General features: G+C 48.9%; 1 protein-coding gene across 1 annotated transcript in view; it reads left to right on the plus strand.

Moving 5' to 3' along the window:
- Window positions 1-21804, plus strand: part of polq (polymerase (DNA directed), theta) — a 115328-nt gene extending 93524 nt beyond the window's left edge. The window contains exons 35-37 of the mRNA XM_045688921.1: window positions 11498-11633; window positions 12807-12907; window positions 20926-21804. Of these exons, the coding sequence (XP_045544877.1) occupies window positions 11498-11633; window positions 12807-12907; window positions 20926-21039 (351 nt within the window). The 3' untranslated portion in view covers window positions 21040-21804. The remainder of the gene's footprint in view (window positions 1-11497; window positions 11634-12806; window positions 12908-20925) is intronic.
- Window positions 21805-22005: the final 201 nt, after the last annotated feature.

Consider the following 22005-nt stretch of genomic DNA (forward strand, 5'->3'; position numbering starts at 1 on the left):
ATCACACACCAACACCAGGAAACAGGTAGCTAACAGGACACACCAACACCAGGAAACAGGTAGCTAACAGGACACACCAACACCAGGAAACAGGTAGCTAACAGGACACACCAACACCAGGAAACAGGTAGCTAACATCACACACCAACACCAGGAAACAGGTAGCTAACAGGACACACCAACGGCTACACCAGGAAACAGGTAGCTAACATCACACACCAACACCAGGAAACAGGTAGCTAACATCACACACCAACACCAGGAAACAGGTAGCTAACAGGACACACCAACACCAGGAAACAGGTAGCTAACAGGACACACCAACACCAGGAAACAGGTAGCTAACAGGACACACCAACACCAGGAAACAGGTAGCTAACATTACACACCAACACCAGGAAACAGGTAGCTAACATCACACACCAACACCAGGAAACAGGTAGCTAACATCACACACCAACACCAGGAAACAGGTAGCTAACATCACACACCAACACCAGGAAACAGGAAGCTAACAGGACACACCAACACCAGGAAACAGGTAGCTAACAGGATACACCAACACCAGGAAACAGGTAGCTAACATCACACACCAACACCAGGAAACAGGTAGCTAACATCAGACACCAACACCAGGAAACAGGTAGCTAACATCACACACCAACACCAGGAAACAGGTAGCTAACAGGACACACCAACGGCTACACCAGGAAACAGGTAGCTAACATCACACACCAACACCAGGAAACAGGTAGCTAACATCACACACCAACACCAGGAAACAGGTAGCTAACAGGACACTCCAACACCAGGAAACAGGTAGCTAACAGGACACACCAACACCAGGAAACAGGTAGCTAACAGGACACACCAACACCAGGAAACAGGTAGCTAACATGACACACCAACACCAGGAAACAGGTAGCTAACAGGACACACCAACACCAGGAAACAGGTAGCTAACAGGACACACCAACACCAGGAAACAGGTAGCTAACATCACACACCAACACCAGGAAACAGGTAGCTAACATCACACACCAACACCAGGAAACAGGTAGCTAACATCACACACCAACACCAGGAAACAGGAAGCTAACAGGACACACCAACACCAGGAAACAGGTAGCTAACAGGATACACCAACACCAGGAAACAGGTAGCTAACATCACACACCAACACCAGGAAACAGGTAGCTAACCGGACACACCAACACCAGGAAACAGGTAGCTAACAGGACACACCAACACCAGGAAACAGGTAGCTAACAGGACACACCAACGGCTACACCAGGAAACAGGTAGCTAACATCACACACCAACACCAGGAAACAGGTAGCTAACAGGACACACCAACACCAGGAAACAGGTAGCTAACAGGACACACCAACACCAGGAAACAGGTAGCTAACATCACACACCAACACCAGGAAACAGGTAGCTAACAGGACACACCAACACCAGGAAACAGGTAGCTAACAGGACACACCAACACCAGGAAACAGGTAGCTAACATCACACACCAACACCAGGAAACAGGTAGCTAACAGGACACACCAACACCAGGAAACAGGTAGCTAACAGGACACACCAACACCAGGAAACAGGTAGCTAACACCACACACCAACACCAGGAAACAGGTAGCATACATCACACCAACACCAGGAAACAGGTAGCTAACAGGACACAGCAACACCAGGAAACAGGTAGCTAACATCACACACCAACACCAGGAAACAGGTAGCTAACATCACACACCAACACCAGGAAACACCAACACCAGGAAACAGGTAGCTAACAGGACACACCAACACCAGGAAACAGGTAGCTAACAGGACACACCAACACCAGGAAACAGGTAGCTAACAGGACACACCAACACCAGGAAACAGGTAGCTAACATCACACACCAACACCAGGAAACAGGTAGCTAACATCACACACCAACACCAGGAAACAGGTAGCTAACAGGACACACCAACACCAGGAAACAGGTAGCTAACAGGACACACCAACGGCTACACCAGGAAACAGGTAGCTAACATCACACACCAACACCAGGAAACAGGTAGCTAACAGGACACACCAACACCAGGAAACAGGTAGCTAACAGGACACACCAACACCAGGAAACAGGTAGCTAACATCACACACCAACACCAGGAAACAGGTAGCTAACATCACACACCAACACCAGGAAACAGGTAGCTAACAGGATACACCAACACCAGGAAACAGGTAGCTAACAGGACACACCAACACCAGGAAACAGGTAGCTAACATCACACACCAACACCAGGAAACAGGAAGCTAACAGGACACACCAACACCAGGAAACAGGTAGCTAACAGGACACACCAACACCAGGAAACAGGTAGCTAACAGGACACACCAACACCAGGAAACAGGTAGCTAACATCACACACCAACACCAGGAAACAGGTAGCTAACAGGACACACCAACACCAGGAAACAGGTAGCTAACAGGACACACCAACACCAGGAAACAGGTAGCTAACAGGACACACCAACACCAGGAAACAGGTAGCTAACAGGACACACCAACACCAGGAGACAGGTAGCTAACAGGACACACCAGGAAACAGGTAGCTAACATCAGACACCAACACCAGGAAACAGGTAGCTAACATCACACACCAACACCAGGAAACAGGTAGCTAACAGGACACACCAACGGCTACACCAGGAAACAGGTAGCTAACAGGACACACCAACGGCTACACCAGGAAACAGGTAGCTAACATCACACACCAACACCAGGAAACAGGTAGCTAACAGGACACACCAACACCAGGAAACAGGTAGCTAACAGGACACACCAACACCAGGAAACAGGTAGCTAACATCACACACCAACACCAGGAAACAGGTAGCTAACAGGACACACCAACACCAGGAAACAGGTAGCTAACATCACACACCAACACCAGGAAACAGGTAGCTAACAGGACACACCAACACCAGGAAACAGGTAGCTAACATCACACACCAACACCAGGAAACAGGTAGCTAACAGGACACACCAACACCAGGAAACAGGTAGCTAACATCCCACACCAACACCAGGAAACAGGTAGCTAACAGGACACACCAACACCAGGAAACATCACACACCAACACCAGGAAACAGGTAGCTAACAGGACACACCAACACCAGGAAACAGGTAGCTAACATCACACACCAACACCAGGAAACAGGTAGCTAACAGGACACACCAACACCAGGAAACAGGTAGCTAACATCAACACCAGGAAACAGGAAGCTAACAGGATACACCAACACCAGGAAACAGGTAGCTAACATCACACACCAACACCAGGAAACAGGTAGCTAACATCACACACCAACACCAGGAAACAGGTAGCTAACAGGACACACCAACACCAGGAAACAGGTAGCTAACAGGACACACCAACACCAGGAAACAGGTAGCTAACATCACACACCAACACCAGGAAACAGGTAGCTAACAGGACACACCAACGGCTACACCAGGAAACAGGTAGCTAACATCACACACCAACACCAGGAAACAGGTAGCTAACAGGACACACCAACACCAGGAAACAGGTAGCTAACAGGACACACCAACACCAGGAAACAGGTAGCTAACATCACACACCAACACCAGGAAACAGGTAGCTAACAGCACACACCAACACCAGGAAACAGGTAGCTAACATCACACACCAACACCAGGAAACAGGTAGCTAACATCACACACCAACACCAGGAAACAGGTAGCTAACAGGACACACCAACACCAGGAAACAGGTAGCTAACATCACACACCAACACCAGGAAACAGGTAGCTAACATCACACACCAACACCAGGAAACAGGTAGCTAACAGGACACACCAACACCAGGAAACAGGTAGCTAACATCACACACCAACACCAGGAAACAGGTAGCTAACATCACACACCAACACCAGGAAACAGGAAGCTAACAGGACACACCAACACCAGGAAACAGGTAGCTAACAGGATACACCAACAGCAGGAAACCGGTAGCTAACAGGACACACCAACACCAGGAAACAGGTAGCTAACATCACACACCAACACCAGGAAACAGGTAGCTAACAGGACACACCAACACCAGGAAACAGGTAGCTAACATCACACACCAACACCAGGAAACAGGTAGCTAACATAACACACCAACACCAGGAAACAGGTAGCTAACAGGACACACCAACACCAGGAAACAGGTAGCTAACAGGACACACCAACGGCTACACCAGGAAACAGGTAGCTAACATCACACACCAACACCAGGAAACAGGTAGCTAACAGGACACACCAACACCAGGAAACAGGTAGCTAACAGGACACACCAACACCAGGAAACAGGTAGCTAACATCACACACCAACACCAGGAAACAGGTAGCTAACAGGACACACCAACACCAGGAAACAGGTAGCTAACAGGACACACCAACACCAGGAAACAGGTAGCTAACAGGACATACCAACGGCTACACCAGGAAACAGGTAGCTAACATCACACACCAACACCAGGAAACAGGTAGCTAACAGGACACACCAACACCAGGAAACAGGTAGTTAACATCACACACCAACACCAGGAAACAGGTAGCTAACAGGACACACCAACACCAGGAAACAGGTAGCTAACATCAACACCAACACCAGGAAACAGGAAGCTAACAGGACACACCAACACCAGGAAACAGGTAGCTAACAGGACACACCAACACCAGGAAACAGGTAGCTAACATCACACACCAACACCAGGAAACAGGTAGCTAACATCACACACCAACACCAGGAAACAGGTAGCTAACAGGACACACCAACACCAGGAAACAGGTAGCTAACATCACACACCAACACCAGGAAACAGGTAGCTAACAGGACACACCAACACCAGGAAACAGGTAGCTAACAGGACACACCAACACCAGGAAACAGGTAGCTAACATCACACACCAACACCAGGAAACAGGTAGCTAACATCACACACCAACACCAGGAAACAGGTAGCTAACAGGACACACCAACACCAGGAAACAGGTAGCTAACATCACACACCAACACCAGGAAACAGGTAGCTAACATCACACACCAACACCAGGAAACAGGTAGCTAACATCACACACCAACACCAGGAAACAGGTAGCTAACAGGACACACCAACACCAGGAAACAGGTAGCTAACAGGACACACCAACACCAGGAAACCGGTAGCTAACAGGACACACCAACACCAGGAAACAGGTAGCTAACATCACACACCAACACCAGGAAACAGGTAGCTAACAGGACACACCAACACCAGGAAACAGGTAGCTAACAGGATACACCAACACCAGGAAACAGGTAGCTAACAGGACACACCAACCTACACCAGGAAACAGGTAGCTAACATCACACACCAACACCAGGAAACAGGTAGCTAACAGGACACACCAACACCAGGAAACAGGTAGCTAACAGGACACACCAACACCAGGAAACAGGTAGCTAACAGGACACACCAACCCACCAGGAAACAGGTAGCTAACATCACACACCAACACCAGGAAACAGGTAGCTAACAGGACACACCAACACCAGGAAACAGGTAGCTAACAGGACACACCAACACCAGGAAACAGGTAGCTAACAGGACACACCAACGGCTACACCAGGAAACAGGTAGCTAACATCACACACCAACACCAGGAAACAGGTAGCTAACAGGACACACCAACACCAGGAAACAGGTAGCTAACAGGACACACCAACACCAGGAAACAGGTAGCTAACATCACACACCAACACCAGGAAACAGGTAGCTAACATCGCACACCAACACCAGGAAACAGGTAGCTAACAGGATACACCAACACCAGGAAACAGGTAGCTAACAGGACACACCAACACCAGGAAACAGGTAGCTAACATCACACACCAACACCAGGAAACAGGAAGCTAACAGGACACACCAACACCAGGAAACGGGTAGCTAACAGGATACACCAACACCAGGAAACAGGTAGCTAACAGGACACACCAACACCAGGAAACAGGTAGCTAACAGGACACACCAACACCAGGAAACAGGTAGCTAACATCACACACCAACACCAGGAAACAGGTAGCTAACAGGACACACCAACACCAGGAAACAGGTAGCTAACAGGACACACCAACACCAGGAAACAGGTAGCTAACAGGACACACCAACACCAGGAAACAGGTAGCTAACATCACACACCAACACCAGGAAACAGGAAGCTAACAGGACACACCAACACCAGGAAACAGGTAGCTAACAGGACACACCAACACCAGGAAACAGGTAGCTAACAGGACACACCAACACCAGGAAACAGGTAGCTAACAGGACACACCAACACCAGGAAACAGGTAGCTAACAGGACACACCAACGGCTACACCAGGAAACAGGTAGCTAACAGGACACACCAACGGCTACACCAGGAAACAGGTAGCTAACATCACACACCAACACCAGGAAACAGGTAGCTAACAGGACACACCAACACCAGGAAACAGGTAGCTAACAGGACACACCAACACCAGGAAACAGGTAGCTAACATCACACACCAACACCAGGAAACAGGTAGCTAACAGGACACACCAACACCAGGAAACAGGTAGCTAACATCACACACCAACACCAGGAAACAGGTAGCTAACAGGACACACCAACACCAGGAAACAGGTAGCTAACATCCAACACCAGGAAACAGGTAGCTAACAGGACACACCAACACCAGGAAACAGGTAGCTAACAGGACACACCAACACCAGGAAACAGGTAGCTAACAGGACACACCAACACCAGGAAACAGGTAGCTAACATCACACACCAACACCAGGAAACATGTAGCTAACAGGACACACCAACACCAGGAAACAGGTAGCTAACATCACACACCAACACCAGGAAACAGGTAGCTAACAGGACACACCAACACCAGGAAACTGGTAGCTAACAGGACACACCAGGAAACAGGTAGCTAACAGGACACACCAACGGCTACACCAGGAAACAGGTAGCTAACATCACACACCAACACCAGGAAACAGGTAGCTAACAGGACACACCAACACCAGGAAACAGGTAGCTAACAGGACACACCAACACCAGGAAACAGGTAGCTAACAGCACACACCAACACCAGGAAACAGGTAGCTAACAGGACACACCAACACCAGGAAACAGGTAGCTAACAGGACACACCAACACCAGGAAACAGGTAGCTAACATCACACACCAACACCAGACAGGTAGCTAACAGGATACACCAACACCAGGAAACAGGTAGCTAACAGGACACACCAACACCAGGAAACAGGTAGCTAACATCACACACCAACACCAGGAAACAGGAAGCTAACAGGACACACCAACACCAGGAAACAGGTAGCTAACATCACACACCAACACCAGGAAACAGGTAGCTAACATCACACACCAACACCAGGAAACAGGTAGCTAACATAAACATGCTAACATAACACAGTGTGTGTGTGTCTCTTCACAGTCCCCGCTGTTCCATAAGGTGTATTTTTAACTGGTTTTAAATCTGATTCTACTGCTGCATCAGTTACCTGATGTGGAATAGTGTTCCATGTAGTCATGGCTCTATGTAGGACTGTGCACCTCCCATAGTCTGTTCTGGACTTGGGGACTGTGAAGAGACCTCTGGTGGCATGTCTTGTGGGGTATGCATGGGTGTCTGAGCTGTGTGCTAGTCGTTTAAACAGACACCTCGGTAAATTCAGCTTTAGCTGTTAGCTACCTCTTACTAAAACAAGTTGTGATGACGTCAATCTCTGCTCCACTTGAGCCAAGAGAGATTTACATGAATATTATCTCTCTGTGTCCATCCAAGAGCCAGCCGTGCTGCCCTGTTCTGAGCCAATTTTTCTTAGTCCCTCTTTGTGGCACCTGACCACACGACTGAACAGTAGTCCAGGTGCGACTAGGGCTGTTGCATTGACCATATTACCGCCACACCGGCGGTCACGAGTCATGAAGGCAGTCAAATTACAAGTGACCGTTTAGTCATGGTAATTAGGCTTCTCCAAGCTCTGATGCTGGATGATAGCGGGGTGAACAGGCAGTGGCTCGGGTTGTTGTCCTTGATGATCTATTTGGCCTTCCTGTGACATCGGGTGCTGTAGGTGTCCTGGAGGGCAGGTAGTTTGCCCCCCGGTAATGCGTTGGGTAGACCGCACCACCCTCTGGAGAGCCCTGTGGTTGTGGGCGGTGCAGTTTCCGTACCAGGCGGTGATACAGCCCGACAGGATGCTCTCAATTGTGCATCTGTAAAGGTTTGTGAGGGTTTTAGGTGACAAGCCAAATTTCTGTTGCCTCTTCTTCACCACACTGTGGTGACATTGAGTGAGAGGTTGTTTTCCTGAACACCACACTCCGAATGCCCTCACCTCCTCCCTATAGGCTGTCTCGTCGTCGTTGGTCATTAGTAGCCTACTAAACTTGCTAACTGCCCGATACTCAGCACTCTATTGCAAATGAATTCGAACAAATCTAATCAAATAGTTGCCGGGGACTTTAATGCAGGGAAACTTAAATCCGTTTTACCTAATTACTATCAGCATGTTAAAACCTCTGGACCACCTTTACTCCACACACAGAGACGAGTACAAAGCTCTCCCTCGCCCTCCATTTGGCAAGTCTGACCACAACTCCTTAATCCTTGCTTACACGCAAAAACTAAAGCAGGAAGCACCAGTGACTCAGTCAATAAAAAAAGTGGTCAGATGACGCAGATGCTAAACTACAGGACTGTTTTGCTGCACAGACTGGAACATGTATTGGGATTCCTCCGATGGCATTGAGGAGTACACCACATCAGTCACTGGCTTCATCAATAAGTGTATCGATGACGTCGTCCCCACAGTGACTGTACGTACATACCCCAACCAGAAGCCATGGATTACAGGCAACATCCGCACTGAGCTACAGGGTAGAGCTGCCGCATTCAAGGAGCGGGACTCTAACCCGGAAAGTTTATAAGAAATCCCGTTATGCCCTCTGATGAACCATCAAACAGGCAAAGCGTCAGTACATAACTAAGATTGAATCATACTACACCGGCTCTGACGCTCGTCGGCTGTGGCAGGGCTTGCAAACTATTACAGATTACAAATGGAAGCACTGCCACAATCTGCCCAGTGACACGAGCCTACTAGATGAGCTAAATTACTTATATTCTCGCTTCGAGGCAAGTAACACTGAAACATGCATGAGAGCATCAGCTGTTCCGGAAGACTGTGTGATCACGCTCTCCCGTAGCCGATGTGAGGAAGACCTTTACACAGGTCAACATTCACAAGGCCGCAGGGCCAGACGGATTACCAGGACGCGTACTCTGAGCATGCGCTGACCAACTGGCAAGTGTCTTCACTGACATTTTCTACCATTTAACATGTTTCAAGCAGACTTGACTGATAACCTGGACCAGGTTGCAGGCTCTGGTTAGTGTTTGACGTTTTTGCTTGATGAAAGCCAGTCAATATTTAAATAACCCAGAAAATATACTTCTCTGTACACATTTATCCAGATACTGACTGTTAGTACTTGGTGGTCTATAGCAGCTTCCCACCAGAATGGGCTTTAGGTGAGGACAGATGAACCTGTAGCCATATTACTTCAACAGGATTTAACCTAAGTTGTGTGTGTTACTAAGTTGTGTGTAATTCTAAGTTGTGTGTTACTAACAGTTGAAGTCAGAAGTTTACATACACCTTAGCCAAATACATTTAAACTCCGTTTTTCACAATTCCTCACAATTTAATCCTCGTAAAAATTCCCTGTCTTTGGTCAGTTAGGATCACCACTTTATTTTAAGAATGTGAAATGTCAGAATAATAGTAGAGAGAATGATTTATTTCAGCTTTTATTTCTTTCATCACATTCCCAGTGGGTCAGAAGTTTACATACACTCAATCAGTATTTGGTAAGATTGCCTATAAAATGTTAAACTTGGGTCAAACGTTTCGGGTAGCCTTCCACAAGCTTCCCACAATAAGTTGGGTGAATTTTGGCCCATTCCTCCTGACAGAGCTGGTGTAACTGAGTCAGGTTTGTAGGCCTCCTTGCTCGCACACGCTTTTTAAGTTCTGCCCACAAATCTTCTATGGGATTGAGGTCAGGGCTTTGTGATGGCCACTCCAATACCTTGACTTTGTTGTCCTTAAGCCAATTTGCCACAACTTTGGAAGTATGCTTGGGGTCATTGTCCATTTGGAAGACCCATTTGCCACCAAGCTTCAACTTCCTGACTGATGTCTTGAGATGTTGCTTCAATATATCCACATAATTTTCCTACCTCATGACGCCATCTATATTGTGAAGTGCACCAGTCCCTCCTGCAGCAAAGCACCCCCCACAACATGATGCTGCCACCCCCGTGCTTCACGGTTGGGATGGTGTTCTTCGGCTTGCAAGCCTCCACCTTTTTCCTCCAAACATAACGATGGTCATTATGGCCAAACAGTTCTCTTTTTTGTTTCATCAGACCAGAGGACATTTCTCCAAAAAGTACGATCTTTGTCCTCATGTGCAGTTGCAAACCGTAGTCTTGCTTTTTTATGGCAGTATTGGAGCAGTGGCTTCTTCCTTGCTGAGCGGCCTTTCAAGTTATGTCAATATAGGACTCGTTTTACTGTGGATATAGATACTTTTGTACCTGTTTCCTCCAGCATCTTCACAAGGTCCTTTGCTGTTGTTCTGGGATTGATTTGCACTTTTCGCACCAAAGTACATTCATCTCTAGGAGACAGAACGTGTCTCCTTCCTGAGCGGTATGACGGCTGCGTGGTCCCATGGTGTTTATACTTGCGTACTATTGTTTGTACAGATGAACGTGGTACCTTCAGGTGTTGGGAAATTGCTCCCAAGGATGAGCCAGACTTGTGGAAGTCTACAATTGTTTTTCTGAGGTCTTGGCTGATTTCTTTTGATTGTCCCATGATGTCAAGCAAAGAGGCACTGAGTTTGAAGGTAGGCCTTGAAATACACCCACAGGTAACCTCCAATTGACTCAAATGATGTCAATTAGCCTATCAGAAGCTTCTAAAGCCATGACATCATTTTCTGGAATTTTCCAAGCTGTTTAAAGGCACAGTCAACTTAGTTTATGTAAACTTCAGACCGACTGGAATTGTGATACAGTAAATTATAAGTGAAATAATCTGTCTGTAAACAATTGTTTGAAAAATTACTTGTGTCATGCACAAAGTAGATGTCCTAACCGACTTGCCAAAACTATAGTTTGTTAACAAGACATTTGTGGAGTGGTTGAAAAACGAGTTTTAATGACTCCAACCTACGTGTATGTTAACTTCCGACTTCAACTGTAAGGTGTGTGTGTGTGTGTGTGTGTGTGTGTGTGTGTGTGTGTGTGTGTGTGTGTGTGTGTGTGTGTGTGTGTGTGTGTGTGTGTGTGTGTGAATCCTCTTCAGGCAGAGCGTCAGGCTGTAAACACGACAGTCCAGGGATCGGCTGCAGACATCGTTAAACTGGCTACCGTCAACATACAGCAATGTCTGAGAGAAACCTACCCTGCTGCCCCTCTCTCACACCAGCACACACACACAGGTAACACACACACACACACACACACACACACCCTACCCTGCTGCCCCTCTCTCACACCAACACACACACACAGGTAACACACACACACACACACACACACACACACACCCTACCCTGCTGCCCCTCTCTCACACCAACACACACACACACACACACACACACACACACACACACACACACACACACACACACACACCCACACACATAGACACACCACCCCAACACACACACACACACACACACACACACACACACACACACACACACACACACACACACACACACAGGTAACACACACACACCTACCCTGCTGCCCCTCTCTCACACCAACACACACACACAGGTAACACACACACACACACATACACACACACCTACCCTGCTGCCCCTCTCTCACACCAACACACACACACAGGTAACACACACACATACACACACACCTACCCTGCTGCCCCTCTCTCACACCAACACACACACACCAACATACAGGTGAATACACTGAGCTCTGCGTGTCATAGTGAATACACTGAGCTCTGGAAGGGCCAGGTACAGAGCATTCAGAAAGTATTCAGACCCCTAGACTTTACACATTTTGTTACATTACAGCCTTATTCTAAAATGGATTAAATAGTCCCCCCCCCCCTCTCCTAATTAATCTACACACAATACCCCATAATGACATCACAATACCCCATAATGACATGACAAAGCAAAAAACAGGTTTTTAAAAATGTCAAACTGAAATACTTTATTTACAAGTATACAGACCCTTTGCTATGAGACTCTAAATTATTTTTAATAAAATGTGTAAAAGCGGAAGGGGTCTGAATACTTTGTTAATGCGCAGTATTGTAAAGAGTCATGGCAGGGGTATATATTGATGTTTTATAGAGAGTCGTGGCAGGGGTATATATTGATGTATACATTATATTTTATAGAGAGTCGTGGCAGGGGTATATATTGATGTATACATTATATTTTATAGAGAGTCGTGGCAGGGGTATATATTGATGTATACATTATATTTTATAGAGAGTCGTGGCAGGGGTATATATTGATGTATACATTATATTTTATAGAGAGTCGTGGCAGGGGTATATATTGATGTATACATTATATTTTATAGAGAGTCGTGGCAGGGGTATATATTGATGTATACATTATATTTTATAGAGAGTCGTGGCAGGGCTGTTCAACGTCATCGTGGGGCGTTTTTCATCCTGCAGCTTCATGATGAACTCATCTATGAGACCGCAGAGGAGGACCTCATACAGGTAACACTCTGACCTTTAACCCCTGACCTCATACAGGTAACACTCTGACCTTTAACCCCTGACCTCATACAGGTAATACTGACCTAACCTCATACAGGTAACACTCTGACCTTTAACCCCTGACCTCATACAGGTAACACTCTGACCTTTAACCCCTGACCTCATACAGGTAACACTCTGACCTTTAACCCCTGACCTCATACAGGTAACACTCTGACCTTTAACCTCTGACCTTTAACCCCTGACCTCATACAGGTAACACTCTGACCTTTAACCCCTGACCTTATACAGTGTTAGGTTCTAAACTGACAGTAAAAACTACTGGACAACTAGGACAAGCTCAAACCATGTTTATTCACCCAATGGGTCAGACAGCTGAACAGACAAAGACTTGTTCCCACCAGCACCAGTATATATACACCCCCCTTTAGGGGAAGTCTCCACCTACCTCGGTCCCCATTCCTCACTAATCCACAGCTATCCACCCTTATCAGTGACCTGACCTGACCTCGGCCCCCATTCCTCACTAATCCACATCTATCCACCCTTATCAGTGACCTGACCTGGGCCCCCATTCCTCACTAATCCACAGCTATCCACCCTTATCAGTGACCTGACCTCGGTCCCCATTCCCCACTAATCCACATCTATCCACCCTTATCAGTGACCTGACCTTGGCCCCCATTCCTCACTAATCCCCAGCTATCCACCCTTATCAGTGACCTGACCTGACCTCGGCCCCCATTCCTCACTAATCCACATCTATCCACCCTTATCAGTGACCTGACCTGAGGCCCCCATTCCTCACTAATCCACAGCTATCCACCCTTATCAGTGACCTGACCTCGGCCCCCATTCCTCACTAATCCACAGCTATCCACCCTTATCAGTGACCTGACCTCGGTCCCCATTCCTCACTAATCCACATCTATCTGACCTTGGCCCCCATTCCTCACTAATCCACAGCTATCCACCCTTATCAGTGACCTGACCTGACCTCGGCCCCCATTCCTCACTAATCCACAGCTATCCACCCTTATCAGTGACCTGACCTGGGCCCCCATTCCTCACTAATCCACAGCTATCCACCCTTATCAGTGACCTGACCTCGGTCCCCATTCCTCACTAATCCACAGCTATCCACCCTTATCAGTGACCTGACCTCGGTCCCCATTCCTCACTAATCCACAGCTATCCACCCTTATCAGTGACCTGACCTCGGTCCCCATTCCCCACTAATCCACATCTATCCACCCTTATCAGTGACCTGACCTTGGCCCCCATTCCTCACTAATTCCCAGCTATCCACCCTTATCAGTGACCTCGGCCCCCATTCCTCACTAATCCACAGCTATCCACCCTTATCAGTGACCTGACCTGACCTCGGTCCCCATTCCTCACTAATCCACAGCTATCCACCCTTATCAGTGACCTGACCTCGGTCCCCATTCCTCACTAATCCACAGCTATCCACCCTTATCAGTGACCTGACCTTGGCCCCCATTCCTCACTAATCCACAGCTATCCACCCTTATCAGTGACCTGACCTCGGTCCCCATTCCTCACTAATCCACATCTATCCACCCTTATCAGTGACCTGACCTGACCTCAGTCCCCATTCCTCACTAATCCACAGCTATCCACCCTTATCAGTGACCTGACCTGACCTCAGCCCCCATTCCTCACTAATCCCCAGCTATCCACCCTTATCAGTGACCTGACCTTGGCCCCCATTCCTCACTAATCCACAGCCATCCACCCTTATCAGTGACCTGACCTCGGTCCCCATTCCTCACCTATCCACCCTTATCAGTGACCTGACCTGACCTCGGCCCCCATTCCTCACTAATCCACATCTATCCACCCTTATCAGTGACCTGAACTGACCTCAGTCCCCATTCCTCACTAATCCACAGCTATCCACCCTTATCAGTGACCTGACCTGACCTCAGCCCCCATTCCTCACTAATCCACAGCTATCCACCCTTATCAGTGACCTGAGCTCGGTCCCCATTCCTCACTAATCCACAGCTATCCACCCTTATCAGTGACCTGACCTGACCTCAGTCCCCATTCCTCACTAATCCACAGCTATCCACCCTTATCAGTGACCTGACCTGACCCCAGCCCCCATTCCTCACTAATCCACAGCTATCCACCCTTATCAGTGACCTGAGCTCGGTCCCCATTCCTCACTAATCCACATCTATCCACCCTTATCAGTGACCTGACCTCGGCCCCCATTCCTCACTAATCCACAGCTATACACCCTTATCAGTGACCTGACCTCGGTCCCCCATTCCTCACTAATCCACAGCTATCCACCCTTATCAGTGACCTGACCTGACCTCGGCCCCCATTCCTCACTAATCCACATCTATCCACCCTTATCAGTGACCTGACCTGGGCCCCCATTCCTCACTAATCCACAGCTATCCACCCTTATCAGTGACCTGACCTCGGTCCCCATTCCTCACTAATCCACATCTATCCACCCTTATCAGTGACCTGACCTGGGCCCCCATTCCTCACTAATCCACAGCTATCCACCCTTATCAGTGACCTGACCTGACCTCGGCCCCCATTCCTCACTAATCCACATCTATCCACCCTTATCAGTGACCTGACCTGGGCCCCCATTCCTCACTAATCCACAGCTATCCACCCTTATCAGTGACCTGACCTCGGTCCCCATTCCTCACTAATCCACAGCTATCCACCCTTATCAGTGACCTGACCTCGGTCCCCATTCCTCACTAATCCACATCTATCTGACCTTGGCCCCCATTCCTCACTAATCCACAGCTATCCACCCTTATCAGTGACCTGACCTGACCTCGGCCCCCATTCCTCACTAATCCACATCTATCCACCCTTATCAGTGACCTGACCTGGGCCCCCATTCCTCACTAATCCACAGCTATCCACCCTTATCAGTGACCTGACCTCGGTCCCCATTCCTCACTAATCCACAGCTATCCACCCTTATCAGTGACCTGACCTCGGTCCCCATTCCTCACTAATCCACAGCTATCCACCCTTATCAGTGACCTGACCTCGGTCCCCATTCCCATCTATCCACCCTTATCAGTGACCTGACCTTGGCCCCCATTCCTCACTAATTCCCAGCTATCCACCCTTATCAGTGACCTCGGCCCCCATTCCTCACTAATCCACAGCTATCCACCCTTATCAGTGACCTGACCTTGGCCCCCATTCCTCACTAATCCACAGCTATCCACCCTTATCAGTGACCTGACCTCGGTCCCCATTCCTCACTAATCCACAGCTATCCACCCTTATCAGTAACCTGACCTCGGCCCCCATTCCTCACTAATCCACAGCTATCCACCCTTATCAGTGACCTGACCTGACCTCAGCCCCCATTCCTCACTAATCCACAGCTATCCACCCTTATCAGTGACCTGACCTCGGTCCCCATTCCTCACTAATCCACAGCTATCCACCCTTATCAGTGACCTGACCTTGGCCCCCATTCCTCACTAATCCACAGCTATCCACCCTTATCAGTGACCTGACCTCGGTCCCCATTCCTCACTAATCCACATCTATCCACCCTTATCAGTGACCTGACCTGACCTCAGCCCCCATTCCTCACTAATCCCCAGCTATCCACCCTTATCAGTGACCTGACCTTGGCCCCCATTCCTCACTAATCCACAGCTATCAACCCTTATCAGTGACCTGACCTCGGTCCCCATTCCTCACCTATCCACCCTTATCAGTGACCTGACCTGACCTCGGCCCCCATTCCTCACTAATCCACATCTATCCACCCTTATCAGTGACCTGACTGACCTCAGTCCCCATTCCTCACTAATCCACAGCTATCCACCCTTATCAGTGACCTGACCTGACCTCAGCCCCCATTCCTCACTAATCCACAGCTATCCACCCTTATCAGTGACCTGACCTCGGTCCCCATTCCTCACTAATCCACAGCTATCCACCCTTATCAGTGACCTGACCTGACCTCAGTCCCCATTCCTCACTAATCCACAGCTATCCACCCTTATCAGTGACCTGACCTGACCTCAGCCCCCATTCCTCACTAATCCACAGCTATCCACCCTTATCAGTGACCTGAGCTCGGTCCCCATTCCTCACTAATCCACATCTATCCACCCTTATCAGTGACCTGACCTCGGCCCCCATTCCTCACTAATCCACAGCTATACACCCTTATCAGTGACCTGACCTCGGTCCCCATTCCTCACTAATCCACAGCTATCCACCCTTATCAGTGACCTGACCTCGGTCCCCATTCCTCACTAATCCACAGCTATCCACCCTTATCAGTGACCTGACCTCGGTCCCCATTCCTCACTAATCCACAGCTATCCACCCTTATCAGTGACCTGACCTCGGTCCCCATTCCTCACTAATCCACAGCTATCCACCCTTATCAGTGACCTGACCTCGGTCCCCATTCCTCACTAATCCACATCTATCCACCCTTATCAGTGACCTGACCTCGGTCCCCATTCCTCACTAATCCCCAGCTATCCACCCTTATCAGTGACCTGACCTCGGTCCCCATTCCTCACTAATCCACAGCTATCCACCCTTATCAGTGACCTGACCTCGGTCCCCATTCCTCACTAATCCACAGCTATCCACCCTTATCAGTGACCTGACCTCGGTCCCCATTCCTCACTAATCCACAGCTATCCACCCTTATCAGTGACCTGACCTCGGTCCCCATTCCTCACTAATCCACAGCTATCCACCCTTATCAGTGACCTTACCTCGGTCCCCATTCCTCACTAATCCACAGCTATCCACCCTTATCAGTGACCTGACCTCGGTCCCCATTCCTCACTAATCCACAGCTATCCACCCTTATCAGTGACCTGACCTCGGTCCCCATTCCTCACTAATCCACAGCTATCCACCCTTATCAGTGACCTGACCTCGGTCCCCATTCCTCACTAATCCACAGCTATCCACCCTTATCAGTGACCTGACCTCGGTCCCCATTCCTCACTAATCCACAGCTATCCACCCTTATCAGTGACCTGACCTCGGTCCCCATTCCTCACTAATCCACAGCTATCCACCCTTATCAGTGACCTGAGCTCGGTCCCCATTCCTCACTAATCCACAGCTATCCACCCTTATCAGTGACCTGACCTGACCTCGGCCCCCATTCCTCACTAATCCACAGCTATCCACCCTTATCAGTGACCTGAGCTCGGTCCCCATTCCTCACTAATCCACAGCTATCCACCCTTATCAGTGACCTGACCTGACCTCGGCCCCCATTCCTCACTAATCCACAGCTATCCACCCTTATCAGTGACCTGAGCTCGGTCCCCATTCCTCACTAATCCACAGCTATCCACCCTTATCAGTGACCTGAGCTCGGTCCCCATTCCTCACTAATCCACAGCTATCCACCCTTATCAGTGACCTGACCTGACCTCGGCCCCCATTCCTCACTAATCCACATCTATCCACCCTTATCAGTGACCTGACCTCGGTCCCCATTCCTCACTAATCCACAGCTATCCACCCTTATCAGTGACCTGACCTCGGTCCCCATTCCTCACTAATCCCCAGCTATCCACCCTTATCAGTGACCTGACCTCGGTCCCCATTCCTCACTAATCCACAGCTATCCACCCTTATCAGTGACCTGACCTCGGTCCCCATTCCTCACTAATCCACATCTATCCACCCTTATCAGTGACCTGACCTCGGTCCCCATTCCTCACTAATCCACAGCTATCCACCCTTATCAGTGACCTGACCTCGGTCCCCATTCCTCACTAATCCACAGCTATCCACCCTTATCAGTGACCTGACCTCGGTCCCTATTCCTCACTAATCCACAGCTATCCACCCTTATCAGTGACCTGACCTCGGTCCCCATTCCTCACTAATCCACAGCTATCCACCCTTATCAGTGACCTGAGCTCGGTCCCCATTCCTCACTAATCCACAGCTATCCACCCTTATCAGTGACCTGACCTGACCTCGGCCCCCATTCCTCACTAATCCACATCTATCCACCCTTATCAGTGACCTGACCTCGGTCCCCATTCCTCACTAATCCACAGCTATCCACCCTTATCAGTGACCTGACCTCGGTCCCCATTCCTCACTAATCCACAGCTATCCACCCTTATCAGTGACCTGACCTCGGTCCCCATTCCTCACTAATCCACAGCTATCCACCCTTATCAGTGACCTGACCTCGGTCCCCATTCCTCACTAATCCACAGCTATCCACCCTTATCAGTGACCTGACCTCGGTCCCCATTCCTCACTAATCCACAGCTATCCACCCTTATCAGTGACCTGACCTCGGTCCCCATTCCTCACTAATCCACAGCTATCCACCCTTATCAGTGACCTGACCTCGGTCCCCATTCCTCACTAATCCACAGCTATCCACCCTTATCAGTGACCTGACCTCGGTCCCCATTCCTCACTAATCCACAGCTATCCACCCTTATCAGTGACCTGACCTGACCTCGGCCCCCATTCCTCACTAATCCACAGCTATCCACCCTTATCAGTGACCTGAGCTCGGTCCCCATTCCTCACTAATCCACAGCTATCCACCCTTATCAGTGACCTGACCTGACCTCGGCCCCCATTCCTCACTAATCCACAGCTATCCACCCTTATCAGTGACCTGAGCTCGGTCCCCATTCCTCACTAATCCACAGCTATCCACCCTTATCAGTGACCTGAGCTCGGTCCCCATTCCTCACTAATCCACAGCTATCCACCCTTATCAGTGACCTGACCTGACCTCGGCCCCCATTCCTCACTAATCCACATCTATCCACCCTTATCAGTGACCTGACCTCGGTCCCCATTCCTCACTAATCCACAGCTATCCACCCTTATCAGTGACCTGACCTCGGTCCCCATTCCTCACTAATCCCCAGCTATCCACCCTTATCAGTGACCTGACCTCGGTCCCCATTCCTCACTAATCCACAGCTATCCACCCTTATCAGTGACCTGACCTCGGTCCCCATTCCTCACTAATCCACATCTATCCACCCTTATCAGTGACCTGACCTCGGTCCCCATTCCTCACTAATCCACAGCTATCCACCCTTATCAGTGACCTGACCTCGGTCCCCATTCCTCACTAATCCACAGCTATCCACCCTTATCAGTGACCTGACCTCGGTCCCTATTCCTCACTAATCCACAGCTATCCACCCTTATCAGTGACCTGACCTCGGTCCCCATTCCTCACTAATCCACAGCTATCCACCCTTATCAGTGACCTGACCTCGGTCCCTATTCCTCACTAATCCACAGCTATCCACCCTTATCAGTGACCTGACCTCGGTCCCCATTCCTCACTAATCCACAGCTATCCACCCTTATCAGTGACCTGAGCTCGGTCCCCATTCCTCACTAATCCACATCTATCCACCCTTATCAGTGACCTGACCTTGGTCCCCATTCCTCACTAATCCACAGCTATCCACCCTTATCAGTGACCTGACCTCGGTCCCCATTCCTCACTAATCCACAGCTATCCACCCTTATCAGTGACCTGACCTCGGTCCCCATTCCTCACTAATCCACAGCTATCCACCCTTATCAGTGACCTGAGCTCGGTCCCCATTCCTCACTAATCCACAGCTATCCACCCTTATCAGTGACCTCAGCCATGCGATTTCCTTTTCCCTCCCTTAGTAACATTCCAGGCCCCTCCTTCTTATCCAACCCCCATCGACCCCACCATAAACATTCCTCATACATGTAACCATTCACTTCTGGTGTTGCAAGTATTTCAAATTACAACCCAACAACAGGTACGTAACACTGATGTCCTATAGCCTTTATAAAGCTTCCTATAACCTTTATAAAGCTTCCTGTAACCATATAAATAGAAAAGGAATGGAACCGTGGCAATTTGGTAAACTCGCAATGGCTGCCAGTCCCCCCATTATGGCGGCATTGACTTGAATGGGGAGATCTGGTAAATTCTATTTCTATGTTTGTAATGTCTTTCTGTCTAGGTGGCTCAAATAGTGAAGAGAGAGATGGAGAGAGCTGTGAAGCTCTATGTTAAACTGAAAGCCAAGGTCAAGGTGGGACCCAGCTGGGGAAACCTGCAGGACCTGGACATCTGAACAACGGCCCAGTTATCTCCCCTTCCTCCCAAAGGACCTGGACAACGGCCCAGTTATCTCCCCTTCCTCCCAAAGGACCTGGACAACGGCCCAGTTATCTCCCCTTCCTCCCAAAGGACCTGGACAACGGCCCAGTTATCTCCCCTTCCTCCCAAAGGACCTGGACAACGGCCCAGTTATCTCCCCTTCCTCCCAAAGGACCTGGACAACGGCCCAGTTATCTCCCCTTCCTCCCAAAGGACCTGGACAACGGCCCAGTTATCTCCCCTTCCTCCCAAAGGACCTGGACAACGGCCCAGTTATCTCCCCTTCCTCCCAAAGGACCTAGACAACGGCCCATTTATCTCCCCTTCCTCCCAAAGGACCTGGACAACGGCCCAGTTATCTCCCCTTCCTCCCAAAGGACCTAGACAACGGCCCAGTTATCTCCCCTTCCTCCCAAAGGACCTGGACAACGGCCCAGTTATCTCCCCTTCCTCCCAGTTATCTCCCCTTCAAGAGGAATTACTGGGGCCTGTTGGTGGCGGGGCAGAGGCACAGTATTTATGAATATCTAGTGGAATTACAGTGTATGACGTTGTGGGTATAATGTTTGTGTCTTTAACATGTTTTTAACCAGCGTTCTGAATGTAATGTAACGAGGACGACTTTAGTGGGTTCACATCAACCTGCTGAGATGAAGGGGAAATGTGATGATGTTTTGATCCCAGTAATATTGATATAACATGGTGTGGTCACTGTCCACAATAAATACTATTGATAGAAGAACATGGTGTGGTTACTGTCCACTATAATACTATAACATGGTGTGGTCACTGTCCACTATAATACTATTGATATAACATGGTGTGGTTACTGTCCACTATAATACTATAACATGGTGTGGTTACTGTCTACTATAATACTATAGTTACTGTCCACTATAATACTATAACATGGTGTGGTTACTGTCCACTATAATACTAT

Source organism: Salmo salar, chromosome ssa11 (assembly GCF_905237065.1).
Source record: "Salmo salar chromosome ssa11, Ssal_v3.1, whole genome shotgun sequence".
Classification (NCBI taxonomy): Eukaryota; Metazoa; Chordata; class Actinopteri; order Salmoniformes; family Salmonidae; genus Salmo; species Salmo salar.